Source organism: Pan troglodytes, chromosome 6, assembly GCF_028858775.2.
Source record: "Pan troglodytes isolate AG18354 chromosome 6, NHGRI_mPanTro3-v2.0_pri, whole genome shotgun sequence".
NCBI lineage: Eukaryota > Metazoa > Chordata > Mammalia > Primates > Hominidae > Pan > Pan troglodytes.
The window spans coordinates 34,482,727-34,504,954 of NC_072404.2; the positions used below are offsets into that span (position 1 = coordinate 34,482,727).

Consider the following 22,228-nt stretch of genomic DNA (forward strand, 5'->3'; position numbering starts at 1 on the left):
ATTTCATCAGGAGCTGGGAGTGTGTGAGTGAGTTACACAGAACAGCTGCGCGGTACCCACCACCCTCTCCCCAAGGATGACACGCTCTGCAAAGGAGGGTGTTGTAAGCATTCCTGAGCAAGCCAGCTAATCTGGAGACCTAGCCTGTTGGCCGGGGGCTACTTCTAAGAAGCCTCCCTCTGGAATTACAGCATCTTATGACTTCTATCTACGAAGCCCCCCTTCTTCAGAGGAGCAGCTAGGACATGGGGTAGGGGAGAAGGCCAAATGGGTGAAAAAGGAATCTCTTGAGTCAGAGGGGAATTTCTTTTTGGGAACAGGATCTTGTCTCTCTTTAGCTGCTCACAGGAAGGAAAATGGGAAAGTAGGGCTTCTTTTCAAGTGGGGAGGCACCCAGCAGCCAGTGGAATGCCTGATTTGGAAGGGGCAGGAGGGAATAGTTATGTCCCGAACAACAAGTGCAAATGTAAATATGCAGACCCTTTGAACTCTGAAATTGATTTCAATTCAGGCCAGCACTCCAAAGTTGTTTTATTGGGATGTCGAAGTGTTCTGGCACGTTGGTGGCTTAACGGCATCATCATCAGACCCAGACATTTCTGGGTCCTTGGCATTTGTCTGGATTTTAGAAACACTGTACCCATTGGCGATGTCACTCCCTGATCAGAGGCACACTGGCCACCTTCAAACCTCTTGTTCTCTTACTCCTCCTGGCAGAAGCAATGATGCTGGCGGGTCTCATCTGAGATCCGTGCCCGGCATTGGCTGAAGCTATCATCTCCTTTGTTACTTCCCAAGCAAGGCACAGGAAAGCCATCTTTACATCACCTCTATTTAAAGCACAGGGTCCCTTTTGCCTATGTCACTGAAAAACAGCAGAAGCCTGGTGTCTAGTGGATTCACCCAGGCCCTCTAATGTGGTATAAGGAAAATCCTACAGAGAACATTTTCCCATTGAGCTTACAAAAAGATGTAAATTTGGAAAACTCTACCACATATCCATTTTGCACCAAAAATAGTAACATAAATAAAACATTTAAATAAGAAAACTAAAGTGGGGAGGGGAGATTTGGGGGGTAAGGAAGGGAAAGTGAAAGTCCATAGCTTGATATTAACCAAGATGGTCAATGGCTCATTTAAAAAGGAAAAAGTAGCTTATGCAAAATCTTGCCAACCTGCCTTAAAGTGTAAAGGCTTGTAGAAGTTATTGAAAATTTTGTTTTATTTATTCCCCTTAGCAGAAGAAAAATCAATGTCTGCTTGGCAAGTCAGACGTAAATGAGTTATACAGGCCACTGACATGGTGGACCAAACTTTATAACAACCACATTTGCCGCTGTCAGGCCACAGGCTTCAGTGGCGCCAGCTGTAATTATGGCTGATCACCTCTAATTCAGAGCTGCCTGCCTTGATAAAGGTGTCACTCGGAGCTACTGTGGCATCAGCATCAATTGAGGATGTCAAGCCAAAGGGCAGCTTGCTGGAGAAAGCACTTCCCCACCCCAACCCCCAGGGTCCTGGAGACCCTTGGGCAAATATTGCTTTTTAACTCTTCACCCTGAGTACGGCAACACTCCCTGAAGCTGTGATTTAAATTCCAGGGGATTCAGATGAATATCCCTGACCTCCATCAGTGGACGTCTTTAATAAGCTGAGAGATTTCTCCAAAAACACAGTTTAGAAGTCAAGATCCTCTCTGCTTTGCAACGGGCAGAGACAATGTTTGTCTTATCTACCTGATTCATTGGCCACAAAAGGCATTAGGGGCAATAGACTGTAGCACAAGCCATGGTCATTTTTGGAAAAGGAAAAAAAAAAAATGCAGCTTCATGCCTTTCTTCTGCTTTTGTGGTATTTAAAAAAAATTCTAGCGAACTTCCCATTTTCATGTTACTTTTTTCTTTTTGAAGGAAACATGAAGGGTGGGGAGAAATAGCAAAATGGAGAGATGATGGGGTTAAAAAGCCCTGCTAATAGAGTAGTGTCTGGACTGTTGTCATTGTCGTGGTGGAGCCCTGAGTGGGGAGGTGTGAAGTGAGGGGTAGAATTCAGCCATTAAAAAGGCTTCACTGTCATTTGTGAAGGATCATGCTTGACTGCCCCCACCTCCCCAGGCTGTTTTTCCTCACTCTGTAATTAAAAAAGAGACACACATACTGTCTGTTCTCCTCTTTAAAGTCACAGACGGCCCCACCCACACCAGCACCCCCTCCAGCGAGTTGAGTTGTGGGGGCACAGCCTGTCTTTCATTTTAAGGGAGAACTTGTCTTCCTTCCCTCTCCTTTGGAAGGTTCACCTGAGGGTGGAGTGCTAATCTCAGAAAGGCAAGTTTTGTGTTTTGTGGCTGGGGTCTTTTTCCTTTAGCACCTGACAGGGTTACCCATAGGGGCCAAGGGAGAAGTGACTGTGATTTCACAGCCCTTGGTGGCTCCAGACACGGGCACATGTTTGGACCAGAAGTGGTTTTGCCCTCGCTGACAGGGAGGTCAGATGCGAGAAGTCTCCGGAGGGCTGGTGGTTGGCATTCAGCAACAGAAAATCCCGTCCAGCTCCAGGAAAAAAGGGCCCTGGGCGATGGAAACCCTGTCACCTGGTTCTGAACCAAAGCCCAAGCTGCTAACTGAGATTGGTTTTTCACACTCAGACCTTCCAACCTGCCATCTTTCACTCCCTGCTTCCCCATCTCTACACGTGTCTTGATGTTATTTCCCTTTCTCCAAACACAGGGCACTCTTTTTTTTTTTTTTTTAAACCAGCATTTTTTTTTTTTTTTTTTTTTTCAGCAGAACAAGCTGACCTCTGCCTGCAGAACTCCGGGTCCCTCTTGGAGCTCTCTGATGGCAGCTGTAGGGCCATCCCCAGCGGCACTGTTTCCCCCTTTGTTTACCCGTTTCTAAGGGCAAGTGCACCACGAAGGCTCTCCGAGTCTGGAACTCAGCCTGGGGCTGTTTTGGTTACATTGAAGTTTTTGCTTCAGTTCTGCCAGATTTAAATGGTGACTTCACTAGCACTGAGCTAAAAAGGAGAAGGGGGAGGAGGGCGAGACCAGGAGAAAGAGAGCAAGTGAGCGAGAGCCCAGCCGGAGGGAGAGCCAGAGCTAGGCGCAAAAGAAGGGCCAGCACATTACATCATCGCTTGGCCTGGAATCAAATGGGAAGGATATGACTCACTCAAGCTAGTTAAGCTTTGGCTCAAATTCTACACACACTCATTCCAGAGCTCTCATGTTCTGCACCTCAGGAGGGAATTCAGCCTCAGTGATGTCCATGAGGTTTGTTTTTAATTTTATTTTCTTTTCTCCTGATTTTATAGATTTTTTTGGCCCCTACTGCCTTCTGTTTTTGAGCCTTCGTCCTCCTCCTCCTCCTCTTCATTTTCTCCCCCTTCTCCCTTTCTGCCCGTCTTTGTTTCTCCTCTTCTTCCTTCTCCTCTTTCCCCAGCCCCTCCGCTCCTCTTCTTGCCCGAAGAGGCATTTCTTTTCACTTCGATCAGAGTTTTTGTTCTAGCACAGAGACCTGAATGAGTTGAACAGAGGCCGGGTTGGAGGAAAAAAGAAAAAAAAAAAAAAAAAGCAGAGCAAACCAAAGCAACCAGAGCAAAAGGGCCACAAATAAAGAGCGAAGCGAGAAAGAGCAAACTCGGGCGAAGTTTCTTTGCTGCGGTGTCGCTCCTAATCGGAGGAGACAGGGAGAGAGTTAAAATGCAGGAACCAATCGCTTGAATGGTGATGTAATGCAAGAACCGAAGGGTAGTTAAGTAATGTGAGAGCGAGGGGGTCAGGGTTGCAAAGCATTTACCTGCTCTCAAGGGGTTTTCAGTTTATTATCAATTGCAGTGACTGTAACCGGCTTCAGACTGCAATCTCTAATTATTCACAGGCGCTCCTTTTTTATCTTTTATTATTAAAAGTAAAACTATATTATGGTATTTTAAAATAACACGATATTATCACAGCTGTGTATTATTTTCTGCCAGGATTCTCTCTCTCTGTTTTTTAAATGGCTTAAAACTGTTGTCTTTTCATAAAAGGTGGAAGTGATGGTGTGGTGGTTGGTTGGGGGGTTGGGGGGGCGATTTTTGAGTGTAACTGGTGAATTGTAAATGACTGGAAAACTGTGTGTTGTATGAAAAGTGAATGATTGTGCTGTTCCATTTATTATTAAGAATATACTGCAGGTTTTAAAAGTAATAGATGATGATCCTCAAAAGTAGTTATAGCCTTTCCCCTATTATTTCAGTGAAGGTTAACAGCAATTGTGCATTTGCTTGAGCATGTTGACATTCTGTTGTTCCACGTGCTAATTAATCCGGTGCTATCTTTAAGACTTTTATATTCTTGAATTAATTTTTTAGATGATATGCTTCAGTAGTGAGGGGGCGATGATGAAGACTTCTTGATTGAGTTGTCTTAGAAACAGTTAATATTTCAGAGTAAGAAATTAACAGGAAATACAGGGAGAGAGGGGCAAAGGATTGTGTTCTTAATGTTTTAAGGATCTCGTGTACTCAGAGAGAGACACTTTGATGTTTTGAAAATTATTACCACATTTCTGTTTCATAGAATAGATTTCGTACTGTGATATGCTGCCTGAGTTGGGTGCTTTCTGACACCATCCAGCATTACTAGATAGTAATAAACTGAAACCCGCTAAAACAAGAGGGCAAACACTTTCTCATTCTGGGAACTTCAAAACTTCTCTTGGGCTTATTTAGACGTGATCATCCTACAGCTGGATGCATATTGAGGCATGCGGCACATACCAGAAAGGTGTCTATGTTTATTTATTTAACGCATGTTTTGGATATCATTAATTATGACTTTATGGATCTTCTCTCTTTCCTCCTTTTTTGGGCAGAGGTGGAAGTGGGGAGCAGAGGGGAGAAGTAATTTTTGGAGGAAGTAGCATGATGTGTGGGGAGGCCTGAGTGTTAATTCTGATGCTTGACCTTGAGCAAATCACTTAAACCATCTAGGCACTACTCTAAAGAGCAGGAAAGGGCAAGGTGGGCTAGAAGCTCCTCCCCGCATGGGGAACCAATCTTAGATGATCTCTGGAGTCTCTTTCCACTCGAAAGTTCTATGTTTATATCCATGTTCTATACAGAAGTTTGCTACAGAGTATTTAGCATAGCTTAAAGTTTGCTACAGAGTATTTAGCATAGCTTTTCAGAGAAAAGTACATTTGAAATTCAGGATGAATTAGTACTTGAAATGAATGGGGGAGGATGGACAGGAGTATATCTTTCCCCACTTTGAAGTTTGATTTTTGTTTACTTCTTGCTTTTTGGCAAAAAAACAAACATGGTAAACTTTTTAGTTTTCAAATGCTACCTTTGAGGAGACCTCAATGAGATAAATTACCTAGGCGAGACTGCCAAAAAGAGTGGCAGAGTAGACAAGGGGGAGAATTCACCTGCCCAGAAACTTTTCTAAAAGATCCCGCACATCCTTCAGATTCATGAAATGGTGCCAAAAATGCAGCAGACACAGACCCTTGTGCTTCAGTTGCTCACATGGAGCAGAACAGTATTTTTAATGAATTTATTCCCCCAAAGATTGCATGACTACTTGATAAGTTTCTGTATTTTTAACATAAACTCAAGTTTTTAAAGGAGATTTAAGGCTACATTTGAAAACCTTCAAAGATCATGAAAGGCAAAACCGTATGTGCTTGTTAGATAATTTTCCAGACAATACTCCTATTCTTCAGGCAAATTCCAGGGTAGTAGCCTTATTATAAAGTATATATTTATGTATCCGGGGTAGTAGCCTTATTGTAAAGTACGTAGTTATGTACTTATGGCCCAGCTCAACTGCGCACAGGGAAGGACCTTAACTATGCCTATCTGTGGGAAGAAATTACCCAGAGCTAAAATGAAACCAGTGGTGAAGATTATTAGTCATTGTGCATAGTTTGATGAGTGCCAAGTGTGTGCTTGGGACTCTTCAGGAATAAAGAGGGCATGATTTCTTTTTTTAGAGCATTACAATTTATGTCGACTTGGCTCCGAATTGTTCACTCATATTCAGTAATGCTCTGCTTGTGACTGACAGAGACAAGGCCAGGAGCACTAGCCTGGCTGTGGCCTCTCCATGCCAGCTGTGATACCAGGTTGCACTTACATGATCTCAGCTCATTACACTTACCCACGGTAACCCAGAGGGCTAAAAATTATTAATTCCACTGTTTGACGACTATTTTGTTCTGTTTCATGGTTTTTGTTTTGATTTTTGGTTTTTAATTAAAAATTTTTATTCAGATAAGTATACATTTACATGCATTCATAAGAAATAATATGGAGAGGGCCGAGCGCAGTGGCTCACGCCTATAATCCCAGCACTTTGGGAGGCCAAGGTGGGTGGGTCAGGAGATCGAGACCATCCTGGCTAAAATGGTGAAACCCCGTCTGTACTAAAAATACAAAAAATTAGCCAGGAGTGATGGCGGACACCTGTAGCCCCAGCTACTCAGGAGGCTGAGGCAGGAGAATGGTGTGAACCTGGGAGGCGGAGCTTGCAGTAAGCCGAGATTGAGCCACTGTACTCCAGCCTGGGCGACAAAGCGAGACTCTGTCTTAATAATAATAATAATAATAATAATAATAATAATGAGAGATTCCCATGTATTCTTTGCCCAGTTACCCTCAATGGTAACATCTAGCAAAACTGTGGTAGTACATTACTACAATCAAAATATGGACACTGTTACAATCCATTGATCCTGTTCTGCGTTCCTGTATGAACAAGCACATACAGTTTTGCCTTTCATGATTTCTGAAGGTTTTCAAATGCAGCCTTAAATCTCCTTTAAAAACTCAAGTTTATGTTAAAATTATAGAAACTTATCAAGTAGTCATGCAATCTTTGGGGGAATAAATTTATTAAAAATACTGTTCTGCTCCTTGCGAGCAACTGAAGCACAAATGCCTGTGTCTGCTGCATTTTTGACACCATTTCATGAATCTGAAGGATGTGCAGGATCTCTTAGAAAAGTTATGGGCTGTGAATTCTCCCATTTTACTTGTATTTGGTGTGTGTGTATGTGTGTGTGTCTGTGTATGTGTTGTTTTTGTCAATGTAAAAACTGAGAGTCAGGCTTACCCAAGTACATATAAGTTCTGGCAAATGGAGTCCAGTTCACTCTAGGTCTAGCTCACCATCACCAACAAACTTTCCATCACCATCCTGACTTGGTAAGGGAAGGGGCCTAATGCCCTTGCCTGTCAGTGGAAGTCATCAAATACCCAGTTGGGGAGTCTTGGTGACAGTGACTGTGTTTTACCTTCCCTTGGACATGGCCTGTCCATGGGCTTTGCCTTCCACAGGGGTCCCTGGGGCTGTGCTCCACAGGTGAGCAGGTGGAGGAGGAGAGATGGCTTTGCTAAGCAACAGAAGAGGCATCAATCTCTTCCCTCTGCCCACCAGACACAGAGCAGAACAGTGCCAGCTGTCCATGCCTAAGCATCACCATAGTCGAGGCTGAACTCACATTCTTCCTCCTCGCCCTCCCATGTTTCCCTTGGTGAGCCCTTCTACAGCAGGAAGGATGGGGATAACATCAAGCAGGCATTGCCAGTCAGAGAAGCAGGGTGGGGTCTCCTGAAAAGAGCATGGCCTTTGGGGTTATAAAGTCCTGGATTCAATCACTCTTCTACTTACTGGCTGTGTGACTTTGACAAGCCACTTCACCTCACTGTACCACAGTTCCTACCTTCTCTGTGAATTGTGGATAACCAGACTGACCTCGAGGAGCCATTGCGAGGGGTGGAGATAAGGTTTGAAGGCCCCTGGCACATAGTGGGATGGTGGGGAGGAAATCTTGGTGGTTTCTGTTGTTGAGGATTCTGTTGGATAGGATTCTCCTCGCAGCAGTCCCTGCTGCAGGTACGGCCTCCCTGACTCTAACTGGGCTTCTTCTCCCAGCATCACTTAGCCTTCTTCTTTCTCTAGCCTTTCTTCTGTTATGCCTTTTTTTTAAATTCAGGAAATCAAGCAGGTTTGAGATCACACAAGGTCCTAGAAACAGAGACGTGAAAAGACCATTCTGACTAAAGTGAGGTGAGGATACTACCGATTAAAATGCCAAATTTCCCATGATCTGGGTGGAGGGAAGGACACAGGACATCACAGTTTGGAAGAAAGGATGCTTACTGCCCTGTGGCACTGTGAACAAGAAAATAAAGCGAGATGGAGGTGAGTGAATTCAGTTATGAGAACTGAATTCTATTCCTAGCTTGACTAAAAGAAGTTTGTAGGCCAGGCGTGGTGACTTGTGCCTGTAATCCCAGCACTTTGGGAGGCCAAGGCAGATGGATCACCTGAGGTCAGGAGTTCAAGAGCAGCCTGGCCAACATGGTGAAACCCTGTCTCTACTAAAACTACAAAAATTAGCCGGGTGTGGTGGCGGGTGCCTGTAATCTCAGCTACTTGGGAAGCTGAGGCTAGAGAATTGCTTGAACCCAGGAGGCAGAGGTTGCATTGAGTAGAGACTGTGCCATTGCACTCCAGCCTGGGTGACAGAGCGAGACTCTGTCTCAAAAAAAAAAAAAAAAAGTTTGTATTTGCAATAGCATATGTGTGTTATTCTTATCTTTAGTTGGGTGAAGTTACCTTTTAAACTTGCTGCCTCCCTCTCACATATATTTTCTAGTGGTTAAAAAAGGATGTTTTGTAGACTGGAGAGAAAGGGACTTCCAAGGAGGCAAGTGGAAGGGTTAGGATGGCGGGTGGTGGAATTATACAACATCTCTGGGGTCCAAGAGGCACCTTGAGAGTTCCACGCTGGGATCCCCGAATCTAAGCTGCAAAAGGGCATATGGTGTCTCAAGCTGCTTGAAAGAAGTATTGTCTCAGATTTTACTTAGTAAGCATTGGTCAGGAAGGCCAGGTCAACATTAAGAAGCAGAAATTAGTGTAGACTGAGAATGAGCCCTGTCATGTGCCTGACAGAAAATAGGCTGGGCCAATCTGGAACTCTACTTAAAAAAGAAGTAGGTGTGGCTGGGCGTGGTGGCTCACACCTGTAATCCCAGCACTTTGGGAGGCCGAGGCGAGTGGATTGCCAGAGCTCAGGAATTTGAAACTAGCCTAGGCAACACGGTGAAACCCCCTCTCTACTAAAATACAAAAAAAAAAACAAACAACAAATTAGCCGGGCATGGTGGCATGCGCACATAGTCCCAGCTACTTAGGAGGCTGAGGCAGGAGAATTGCTTGAACCTGGGAGGCAGAGGTTGCAGTGAGCCAAGATCCTGCCACTGCACTCCAGCCTGGATCACAGAGCGAGACTCCGTCTCCAAAAAAAAAAAAAAAAAGCAGCAGCTGTGGAATAAAGCACTGGCTTCTCCTTTCTGCTCCCTTTTTGTTTGGTTTTTTGGGATTCTGACCTTCAAAGGGGACTCCTTTTACATTGGATTGCAGCTAGAGGTGTGGCCAGAGGTGGTGACGCATGACTGTAATCCCAGCATTTTGGGAGGCCAAGGCAGGCAGATCACTTGAGGTCGGGGGTTCAAGACCAGCCTGGCCAATGTGGTGAAACCCTGTCTCTACTAAAAATACAGGCATCTACTAATCAGAGAAGCAGGGTGGGGTCTCCTGAAAAGAGCATGGCCTTTGGGATTTAAAAGGCCTGGATTCAATCACTCTTCTACTTACTGGTTGTGTGACTTTGACAAACCACTTCACCTCTCTGTGCCACAGTTTCTATCTTCTCTGTAAATTGAGGATAACCAGGCCAACCTCGGGCATGGTGGCACATGCCTGTAATTCCAGCTACTCCAGAAGCTGAGGCATGAGAATCTCTTGAACCTGGGAGGCAGAGGTTGCAGTGAGCCGAGATCGCACCACTGCACTCCAGCTTGGGTGACAGAGCAACTCCATCTCAAAAAAAACAACAACAAAAAAGACTGGGTGCTTTCAGAGGCATGCATTTCATGAGTTTGGGTTACAACAAGAGTAATTTCTTAAGACTTACACACCTTTGAAAACTGAAATTGACTTAGCACTCCAAAATCCACTCCATAGTACGCAAATACTTTAACACAAGTCCATACATCTTTCCTTCCTGTACCTGCACTGGCAAGAGAACTCATTTAATGATTGATGAGGCAATGCTGTACCCAAGAAGAATTAATCAATAGTTTGCAATTATTATGGAGAGTGGGACAGTAGTTAGACAATAGCCAAGACCCATCTAGCTAGCAACAAAGTCTTTCTTTCTCTCTCTCCACATGGTACCAAAAAACTGAATTCTGCTTTATGGTTTTTTTTCTATTTTCCATCTGAATAACTAAAATAGAACTGGATGTGTCCAAAAAGCAAAGCCTAGAAAAAGCAATAATATGGCCCCCAGTGAATGTCAAGGTATCTATTAATGCATAGATTTGATTACTCGTCTTAATGGGAAAATAGGGTCAGGAGACTGCGTTGTGTGAACTGGAATGGCTACCATGAATTACCACGTTTTAGGAGTCCATCAACTTTTTATTTTGCAAATCAAAGATCTTGAATTGAAGTCATGTTGGGCTGCACCCATGTGCTGACACGGCAGACAGTCCAGCTGGCCCTCTTGCAGCCTTTTGGGTCTGTCTGCCCACTTGGCTCTGCCCCTCTGCCCTCAATGGGGCTGGTATCACTGCTTAAAAAAAAAAAAAAAAGGAAAAAAATGTCTGCAAAACAAGCTTTTGTGCAGAGAGGGGAAGCCTAATTACTCGTAATCAATATGGCCAGATGAGATTGGGCCCTGTGGATTGTTTTGGAGTCAGACAGACCTGGGGGCAAACTCTGGCTTTGCCATTTGCTAATTATGTGATTTTTGACAATCTATTGAAGCTTTCTGAGCCTCGGTTACTTCATCTATGGAATGGAATTCATAAGAGCATAGTACACTTAGCATAGTAAGTGCTCAGCAAATGTTAGTTATTTAATAATGGAACCAGTTGACTTCTTTGGAAGTCTGGATAATAATATATTTTGGGCATTAATAATGTAGAGAGAAATATTGTCATTTAACAGTTCCTTCCAAGAAAGGTAAACCAAGTCACAGAATGCGGGTGAGGTCATGAGTGGGTGGAGAGGTGAAGAGAGAATCATACTTCTGGCTGTACATGCCATTGGTCAGAAAACGAGGTTTCAGCTCTCACTTTAATGTACTGTAGTTTATTTCAACATCAAAAGAGCAGGGTCTTTTGTCACTGCTTTTTGTTAAGTAGTAGATTTCTTTTTTAGATGGCATAGAGTAACTTCTTTTGCATCTGCCTCTTCTTGACCTTCTTATTTATCATAACACTTCCGTCAGCTCAGCAACACGTTGCAATAAAGGACTGATCCCATTTAATTCCTCTGAAATTAATCATAATAACAGCAATTATAATGAACCCATTTAGTGTAAAGGTAGATGTAAATTGCTCTTGCGTAGCATTTTCGCCTTTAGTTTTGCTCTCACCAGCATCCACCCTAATATGGATCATGCAGTGGCCTCTCTATAGCCAGATTATTTTTCTGAGTTCAGATCTTGTCCTAGTTCAGTACATGGCTGCTTTTTGCCATTTCCTTCCTGTGAGGGCAAACAGGAAGCTCCCTGTGACGTGTACAGGTCACAGGGAACGTCATTTGATTTGAATTTGCTCTCACCATCCAGAACTTCCTTAGTAGTAGAATAATCATCTTACAATTCTTTTTAAAAAATTTTTCTTTAGAGACAGGGTCTCGCTTTGTCACCCAGTGACACAATCACAGCTCACTGCAGCCTCGAACTCTTGGGGTCAAATGGTCTTCCTGCCTCAGCCTCCTGAAGTAGCTGGAGCTACAGGTGCACACCACTACACATGGCTATGTTTTTAATTTTTTTGTGGAGACTGGGTATCCCTATGTAGCCCAGGCTAGTCTCAGATTCCTGGACTCTAGCAATCCTCCCACCTCAGCCTCCTGAGTAGCCAGGGTTATAGGCGTGAGCTACTTAGCCTGACCCAGTCTTATAATTCTAAATGCACTGATGAAGCCAGAACCTAAAGATTGATGTTTCAACCCAACCCATTCACCTTACAGATTACGAAATCAAAGGCCAGGCACGATGGCTAACTCTTGTAATCACAGCATGCAATTCGGGAGGCCAAGATGGGAGAATAGCTTGAGCCCGAGAGTTTGAGGCTAGTCTGAGCAATGTAGGGAGACCCCATCTCTACAAAAAAAATTAAAAAATTAGCCGGGCATGGTATCATGCACCTGTAGTCCCAGCCACTCGGGAGACTGAAGCAGGAGGATCACTTGAGCCCGGTAGTTCCAGGCTGCAGTGAGTCATGATGGCACCACTGCACTACAGCCTGGGCCACAGAGCTAGACAGGAGGGAGGGAGGGAAACTGAAGCCATCCAAAAATGTGAAGAGAGTTATTCTATATCATAAAACCATTGGTGTCAGGGCCCAGACCAAGCTCTAAGGCGGTGAGGAGCACATTTCTGCCCTGCCAGGCCAGTGAGCTTCCTGGTACCAGGAATTCTGTCATATTGCCCAGGCTAATGCTTTGCAGTCCCTTTTTGAATTCTGACTCCTGGGGATGGTGGGGTGGGAGGGAGCAACCAACAGGCAGGCCCTTGAGACTCTGGAAATCATTCAGGCAGCTGTGCAGAGACTCCTCCCTCTGGTCTGGAGAGAGGGGTGCAGAGGCCACAAGATAGCTTGCTTTTTGCCTCCAGCCATCAGCCCCACTGGGGTCTAGTTAGTGGGCCAGAAGTTGTGTGCCCTAATAGCATTGGGGTAAATGTCCTGGAGTCCAGCTCTTTGCTTCCCACCACTCTCTTCTCTCCTCCCTCTCCCTGCCTGAGCCCTGGCTACACTGAGTGCATGTCCGATGAGGACAGAGCTTGGAAGCTGCCCCAGAACCAGCACCCACCCACCTGCAGGATGTGACCTCTGGGCTCTGAACACACTGCTTCCTCCCTCTTCCTCCCCACCTAGGGAACAGTTTTAGACCACAATTCCCAAACAGCCCCACTTTGCACTTTAATCCCAAAGAGACTCCAGCACTTTGTGACCACAGAAAACTTGTCACTTCATTATGATTCTGAAAAAAAGAGAGCAAAGGGTAATTCATAGTTGTTTTAATGACTTTGCATCCTTTCCCATGGAGGCAGCTTTCAGCTGCTAGGCACAAAGGACGCTGGCCTTCTCTGACATCTGACAGTGCAGTGGAGCAGCATTTTCACAAGATTCTTCACAGCCAGTTAACCCAATTAATCTTCCCACAGTCATTACCCAGGTGCCGTACCATTCGGCTGCCTGGGAGCCTCCAAAGCTCCGTTGTGTGGAGATGAACTATTGTGCCTCCCGACCTTGAAAGGATGTTTCTAACTAATTAATGATTGTTAAGTGCTTGGAAAATGCACTGTGGAACTATGCTGGGGCTCATATGTCTGCATCTTCAGCTGTACAGATGCACTGAATGCAAATCAGAAATCCTTCCTGCCATTTGTAAATCATAGGAAGATGGCTATGACCCTTTCTTTTCTCAAAGAGTTATCTGTCCTCCTCCTCCTCTTTTTCTTCATTCGTTTCTTCTGAGCTGTGTATTTAAGCTCCCTTTGAAATGGGCCAGTGTTTTGTACCATTTCCTCTACTGAAGTGAGAAGGATCTTATAGGGTTTTTCCAGCCACGTGATCTTTAATGAGGCAAATTGAAAACAACTATTGGCTGAACCATCCGGGAAGAAAATGTGGTTTTCTGTATAGTAGTTTTTAAATTTTTTTGATATGAGCAATAGTGGGAAATATATTCTGTATCACAGCCCAGTATACTCACACATATGCATATATATGTACACATATATATACACCTACACATATATATGTACACATGTATACACATACACACACTACATACACACATATACGTATATAGACACATACGTATACATATACGTATATATACACACATGCGTATACATATACGTATATATACACACATGCGTATACATATACGTATATATACACACATGCGTATACATATACGTATATATACACACATGCGTATACATATACGTATATATACACATGCGTATACATATACGTATATATACACATGCGTATACATATACGTATATATACACACGTATATATACGTATATATACATATACGTATATATACACGTGTGTATATATACGTATATATACATATACATATATACACATACGTATATGTGTGTATGTAATGTGTAATGTATATACACACATACTCACATTACATACACACATATATGTGTATATATACTTCACATATATGTGTGTATATGTGTTATACACACATATATATTTGTGTGTATATATACCCATGGAAATATATACATGTGTATATATTTATATACACACACATATGTACATTGGATTATGTGTATAATATGCACACATACATATTTATATATGCACACATACATATTTATATATACACACATAATTTTTATGGAATAATACTTAATTTTTACTGTGTATAACATTATTTGGATATCTGATGTATTAGATATGTATCTATTGTTCTAAAATGCTGATAATGTCAGATTAAGCTGATTTCACCAATTTCTCACGAATTGGCCCCCTAATGAAGTGCAGTCAGCATTGGAAACACACTGGTATCATAGAAAGGCCACCAGAATGCTGGGCAAGGATCAGGGGACCTGGGTTGTATTTCAAGTTTTGTCCCAACTCCTAGATTCCTTTCCCCAAACTCTGTGTCCTCATATAAAATTAAAGTATTTTGTTTTCAAACTGAGGGTACCCTCAGACTACTTTTTAAGAAATCCTCTTGTGGAAAAGCCCATTATGGAAAACAGATCCCTGACTGGTCCATATCTCCTCCCGTAAGTCACCCCCACCCCCTCCCAGAGGTCCTTGCAACAAAATCCAAATCCTACTGGATTAGAAATTTCATGACATCCATCTAGTTCTGGCCTTCAATGATTAATTTATTTCTTAGGTAATAGATTCATCTAACAAAATGCAATCTGATTTATTTCCATGGATTCTGAGCTGGGAATCGCAATTGGGAATCTCCAGAAGCAGTGGGGATTTTTGCTGTAGGACCATCGTTCTTTTCTGCCTGAGCATTGTCATTTGTTCTTTGGCCTTAAGAGATAGACTTCTTCAGGGAAGGAATGAGTTAGAAAGGTCTTCAGTTGATGTATGAGCAGGTGGACACGTGTGGATGTTTATTTATGTCATTGTGTCTGCTGTTTGCCTCCTAAATTCAGCAGGTTCTTGATTTTTAACACAGCTCAAATCATTTGGCCTACAGCTGGTAAAATACAATTTTCTGGGTTCTCAAAAAGAAAGGCTTTTCAGACTTATAAAAAGAGAAGCTCATAAGACTTCTTGAACATCAAATAGCTCTTACAAAACACCATTTTGATGAGTTAAGTGTAAATGAATCAGAAACATACGGATTAAATTTCCCTTGAAAGACACATGGGTTTAAGAATTAAGGGGGGAAAGTGCTTGGCAAGATGGATTTCAGGTTTGTGCCAAACCTCAAAATGTTTGAAAAATGGCTTGAGACATTTTTACTGAACGCAAAATGCCATTGAGTTTCCCTATCCCCAGACATAATAGTGAATCTTTTTGACAACAACTGTATGACAAGAAAAAAAGGCCTGCGGGACTTAGCCATTTTCTCAATTCTTTAATAGTCTCTCTTCCTCATCCCCCAAACCCCCCCTCCCCCCCCCCCCCCCCCGGCAAAAAAAAAAAAAAAAACCACACTCACAGGGCTAAGAGAACTTCCTGATTAAAGTTTCAAGTCAGGCAATTACCAGAAAATAACCCCACGACTCAAAAATACATGAATCCCCTCCCAGTACTATCCAATTATACCATTTTCTAAGTGGAATAATGCACCATGAGGATAGGCAGTATTTGCTATATTTTATTCATTGGTGTCCAGAGCAGTGCATGGTTATTCTAGACATTTGTCTGACATTATAGTGCCAGCTTCTTTGGGGAAAGAAAATAAGTTCACTAAAAGCAAACAGATTGGAGAGAACTATTCATTGGTTTATTAAAACAGCCACAGTGTGGAAATGCTATGTTTTATGAAGGCAAGACATGGGATGAGGCTTTCAAGTTGCTGGGAATGGTCTTGGAAATGTGCATTCTGTTATAGCTTCTCTGTTGAGTAAGCTGTGTTATAATTTCTCCACACATCAGAATTCTTCCTGGCATGAGGAACATCAGGAGCAACATAGTAAGGATCCCGGGACTAATTATCTTATGAACGGTGCACATCGTCTGTATTCAATGCCCTCCAATTATTTTTTACTAGCTATGCCTTTTACAGGCTGACCCTTTTACAGCCTCATTTTTCATATGCAAAAGCACAGAAGTGGGTTTTGAGCGAGATACTCACAATAAGGGAGGGAGAGGGACTGGGTGGGAAGCCATGGGCTGGGCCATTTGCTCTGTGAGGCTGCCTTGTCTCATACTCTTGTTTCATTTTCATATTTAAGCCAGGATGACCAAGGTTTGCTTCCTTCCTTCCTTCCTTCCTTCCTTCCTTTCTTCCTTTCTTCCTTTCTTCTTCTTTTTTTTTTTTTTTTTTCATTTGAAAGAAAGGGCGTATTCAGTGACTGCCAATATCGGTTTAGAAACTAGAGTATTAACTTTGCTGCCCTGCGAAAGTGAAAAAAAGGAAAGAAAGAAACTAGGAGATAACAATGTATTTTTTCAAAAGATTTCAATTCATTGTAGACCAAGAAAAAGCTATCTTTAAATCTATATGTTTTAATTCTATGCTGGAAGTCATGGACAAATCTATTTCTTATCTTGTTAGGGGAGCATCTCACACAGCACTTTGAGGTAGGAGTGTGCTCTCTAGGAACCAAAATTAATTTGTTGCAAAAGCAGTACCTAAAAGGGAGAGGAAATGTCACATTAAACTCAGAAAACCACTTTCAATACTTCCAGGGAAGATAGTGCATAACAGTGATTGTTAAAATCTACCCCCTGACTCCCACCAACTTATGCTTATCTATATTTATTGAAGTATAAATGAAAACTGGAAATACTGGAGAGAAAAAAAGTTATATCAACTTTCTGTCTTGGAAAAGGCTTTTTAGAAACAGAAATAGTAGGGCCAAATTATGGCTCTATTTTTACCTTTTCCAAAGCAGCTTAATGTAGAACAATAGGGCCAAGAAGGGGTTTTTTTGCTCTGAAAAATACCGAGTCCCCTGCCCAAGAGCTCCAGTGCCTCCCTCCCACTTACCCCAAATGTCTCTCTCTAATGCAAAAAGGACCAAAGTGTGCAGAACAGTCTATCAAATGGTTCTTTTAATTTGTAACTCAGCCACCTACCTGAAATACTGGGAAATCAGTTTTAACATTTTTATATGTATATAGTTCCCAATTTGGTGTATACAAGGGCATCACCTAAATGGGACGTACATCAGACAGTCGATATTCCTAGGAAGGATTGTTATCATCCAGAGACCGTTTTCATGTTATTAAGCTATGAATGACAGTAGTTGTTTAATATCTTCTTGGCCTTTGTTGACATATTTTAACAACCTGCCTTGCACAGACAGTAAGCTCTGCCTGGAGCCCTGCTACCAATATCTTTCCAACTCACACGCGCGCAAGCACACACACACACACATGCATGCATGTTCCCACGATGCAGGGCTAACTTCTCATCTTTCCTGGAACAATTCATATGTCTCCTCTTCGAGGACCATCCCCTGGAACCCCCAGGGTATTAAATAACACTTTGAGGGGTATCTCCCATTACACCCTCAGCTGACTTCCTTGGCTATTTGCCTTCATAAATGATGAATTCCTGCAGGGCAGCAATGATCTTTTATTCACACTAGGCTCTCAGCACAGTTCCCGAGATACAGCAGAAGCTGAGTAAAAGTTTAACAACAACAACAAAAAAACTTAAAAAATAATTTTAGCTGTGTTTCTGTTGGATCGAATGTTTATTGAAGTCACACAAAGTTAGGTGGGACTAAAATCGGCCCTCTGCAGGCTTTCTGAGTTCTTAGTACTCCTAGGAAAAGTGAGGAGTAAAACGCAGGGGAGTTTGTGCTCAGATGATGAGCTTCCTGCTTGATTTCAACTCTCTCCTGTAACCTGTGTTTATCTTGATGGCCTTATTTATATCTATTTCCTTTCGATAAAAATAGAAGCTCCAAAAAGTGAATCTACCACACAAGGGAGGATACTTTTAACTCAGGCCTAAGTTTCACAGATAGAGTTAAGATGCTGCCCTGCGTGTAGGCACCCAGCTAGATGGTCATTTTCTGAGTCATCTAACTTCTGAGTTTTCATTTTTTTTAAGAGTATAATTAAGATAGGTTCCCAGGGATTTAAAAAAAAAACAAAACAAAACAAAACAACCCACCAACCCTGTGAGTAAAGTAGACAGTCTATATGTGGAGACCCATATAAGGAGATTTGTGGGCACCTGCCCAAATTGAGAGAAGCATTAAGAGCTATTCGAAACCTACTGAAATGTCAACACACTTTTGAAAAAGGTCCATTAGGGATGCAAATGTGCAGCTCCCTGATTATGATAAGCACTGGAAAGAAAACAGTGAAACCCATTAGGAGGCTTTGAGAACTGGGTTCTGAGGCACAGGGAAGACAAGTCTAGTTTCTGCGGGTGCTGGGGAGATGAAGCCCAGCCCTTCTCTGCACCCTGAACCAGCGATTCTAATGACTTAAATGGCCCCCCAAAATCCCTCTTATTTTGGATAAAACCAATTAACTCATTTGTAAATGGGCCAACTTTGAAATTCCATCAATGGCAGATAAAATTCATTTTAATAAGATTTCTTCTGTAAATTACAAACTGTGACTTGCTTCTGTAAAGGATCTGACATTAGAAGCTCACTTCAGGCTTTTGATGTGTTTTGGTTGGTTCTTGCAGGGGTTTTTCTTATAAAAGGTTGATTCCAATTTAAAATCTATAATTCTTACTACATACTCGTCTACAAATCAACTCAAACTAGGGGTATATATTTCTATCTAATAGTCACTTAGAGCTCTTTGAAAAATTACCTAGTCAGAAGGACACCTTCCATTCCAGCTGCCCAAGTTGTTCACATATGACATCAAATGATATTTATAGTAATGGATAAATTGGAGCATAATTTTTTTGTAATTGCTCTATAAGTAAAAAAATATAATTGATTTTTTATCATCTTCCTTGATCTGGAAGGAATTGTATCAGTTTCCAGGACGTTATAAAACAAAATATTTAAAGTATGTTTCAAATAATAAAAAGAGAAATACTTAACTTAATAAAGATGTGGAATTCATTTATGAAGACAAATACTGGCTGTGAACCAATAGGCCAAAGAGTCTGCCAGAAGTTTGCTGTAGACAGTCATTCTTGTATGTCCACTCTGCCCTATCACTCTGAAGTTCAATCCATATTAAGAAAATGAATTTTCTCAGCCATGCTAGACTTTGAAATCATTGATTTTGTTTGCTTTGTTTTTGAGTAATATAACAGAAGGTCTTTTTTCAGTTTTCTTCCTTATAAGGAATAGCAGTCCGTGGCACTTATAATTATAGCTCTTTCAGCCTTATTTTAATTAAAGAGGTTTGTTTGGCATATATATTTGATGCTTGGGAATTTTATATAAAAGTTATAGGTTTTGATCCTTCTGGAGAGCTTCAACAACTGAAACCATGGTGAAAATGGAAAGCACTTAACTTTCGTAAGAACACTTGAATGTTTCAGTATTACCCGAAAGCAAAATTATAAGCCTTGGAAAGAAAACATTTCCATTTGGCATTTTCACTTTTGTGCTTGTCAAGAGAAATAGCCTCAGGCTTCAGAAAAGCAGAAAGATCTATTACCAATATCATGAGGCAAGCACTCTGGTGCTCACTTATGTTGGATCAATCTTGTTCACTTCTAGAAGCCTTTCCAACTATGTTATGATGTTCTCCTTTCTGCTTCTCCATCCAGACGGAGCAGTGTCCTCCAGAAAGTAAGCGTACATTTTCCCAATGGTGAAAGGAAACCAGAATGATTTTACCCAAATGCATAGCCCCTGCCTCCAGGGAGATTTGAGACTAATCACAGAGATGGATACTAAACAAAATAACCATACCTATTAATATGTTATTAGAAATAGCATGAAGGAAAACCACAGGGGCCTATGTGACCCTTTAAATTTGTGGTTGCTAGATTTGACTTTTAATTTGGGGGTCAAAGAGAATTTTAAGAAAGAGATATTTAAAAGGAGACCTAAAGGATGAATGAGAATTTGTCAACAAAAGAGCAGACGGCGAAACCTTCCAGGCAAAGATCAAAAGATGCTTCAAGCTCCTGGGGTGGGAAAGAGTGTGGCACATTCTAGGAAATGAATGGAAGCTTGGGTGGATAGACCCTTTCAAGCCAGGTGGAAAGATAATACTACAGGCATCAATGAGGTAGAACATATAAAAGATACTGAAAAAACATCCTAAATGCTAAGGAAAATCATGCAAGAATGTCGAACAGGGAAATGTCATGACCAGATCTTTGGTTTATGAAGATCATTCTGGCTACAAGACAGAGTTTGGATAGAAGAAGAGCAAAACTGGAGGCAGAAACTGTTGGAAGAAACCAAGAGAAACAATACTGTGTTTTGGACTAGGATCTTGGCAGTAGGGATGGAGCCAAGTGGATACACTCCAGGTCTATTTTGGGGGTGGAGTGAATAGAACTTGGTGAATGATTAGAAGTACAAGATGAGGAATCTCAAAGTTAATGACTAAATTCTGCTAATTCACTTCTACCAAATATATTTAAGGAAATATGAGGGGAAAGATCTAAAGATGGAGCACTGTACTAGTCAGGGTTCTCCAGAAAAACAGACCAAAAAGAGAGAGAGATATATGGTTTATTATAAGGAATTGACTCACCAGATTATGGAAGCTAAAAAGCCCCATGATCTGCCATCTGCCAGCTGGAGACCCAGAAAAGCAGATGGTGTAAATTCCAATTGGATTCTGAAGGCCTGAGAACCAGAAGCACCAATGGTGTTGCTCCCAGACTAAGGTCAGGAGAAGACAGATGTCCCAGCTCAAGCAATCAGGCAGAGAGAGAGATAACTCAACCTTCCTCCACCTTTTTCTTCTATTCAGGTCCTCAGTGGATTAGATGAAGCCCACCCACACTGAGGAAGGTATACTGCATTACTCAGTCTACCAATTCAAATGTTAATCCCTTCCAGAAACATCCTTATAGGTGCACTCAGAAATAATGTTTAACCAGATATCTGGGCAACCCATGGCCCAGTCAAGTTGACATAAAACCTACCATCACAGGCACCATGGACTGGATCATCCATAGGACTCAACCTAGGCACTTAGGGAATGTCGTCTTAGCTCTTTAGCAGGTGGTGTCAGGTATCATCTACTATGAAGTAGTGAAATGTTTTTCCTGGCAGACCTGGAGGATTTTCATCATTCTCAAAATGTCCAATTTAGACCTAGTCCCAATGAGTCTGATGGCTCCAACACTGAAAAGACAGAACTGCTTATTTGGGGACCTGTCCTACCTCTCCTAAAAGATGTTATTGTGCTTACTAATAAATTACTTATTCTAGTGCACAAAGAGTGAAACCTTTATTTCCTGCTCATCCAAAGGATTATTGTTCATATGTGAGAAGAAATGACCTCCTCGCCTACCTGTCACGATTCCTGGTTCCTGCTGCCGTCCTCAGCTAAATGTTACTTGCACTCAGAGATCATTTGAGCCTTTCTTTTGTTCAAGGAAAGGAAAGTCCAAGAACAACCAGTAAGGAATTACTCATCTATATGTGTCCACCTTTGAGGAAAATCTACTTTTAACTGATGTGTTGCTTCCCTGAAATAAATAATAGTTCTGGATCTCTCACTTTTTTTTTTTAAGACAGAGTCTCTGTTTCTGCAGTGACACGATCATAGCTCACTGTGTCTTCAAACTCCTGGGCTCAAGTGATCCTCCCACCTTAGCCTCCCAAGTAGCTAGTACTACAGGCACCCCACCATGCCTGGCTCATTTTTAAATTTTTTGTTAAGATGAGATCTTGCTAAGTTGCCCAGGCTTGTCTGAAACACCTGGGATCAAGAGATCCTCCCGCCTCAGCCTCCCAAAACACTGGGATTTCAGATGTGAGCCACTGCACCCAGCCGGATTACTCTCTCTTGATCATATCTACTCATTTAACTTTAGGGTTGAAAAGGCCCTTGAAGATTGTTGGTTCAG

The 22,228-nt window shown here is 42.1% G+C and overlaps 1 protein-coding gene across 12 annotated transcripts in view; it reads left to right on the plus strand.

The window, feature by feature from the left end:
- CREB5 (cAMP responsive element binding protein 5) overlaps window positions 1–22,228 on the plus strand; it is a 416,043-nt gene that overhangs the window by 273,269 nt on the left and 120,546 nt on the right. The window contains exon 1 of one of the 12 annotated variants that reach the window (XM_003318370.6): window positions 2,930–3,271. The exons of the other annotated variants lie outside the window; for them this stretch is intronic. Coding sequence (XP_003318418.1) covers window positions 3,225–3,271 — 47 coding nt within the window. The 5' untranslated portion in view covers window positions 2,930–3,224. Of the gene's footprint in view, window positions 1–2,929; window positions 3,272–22,228 lie in introns of those variants that run through there. 12 annotated transcript variants of the gene reach the window in all.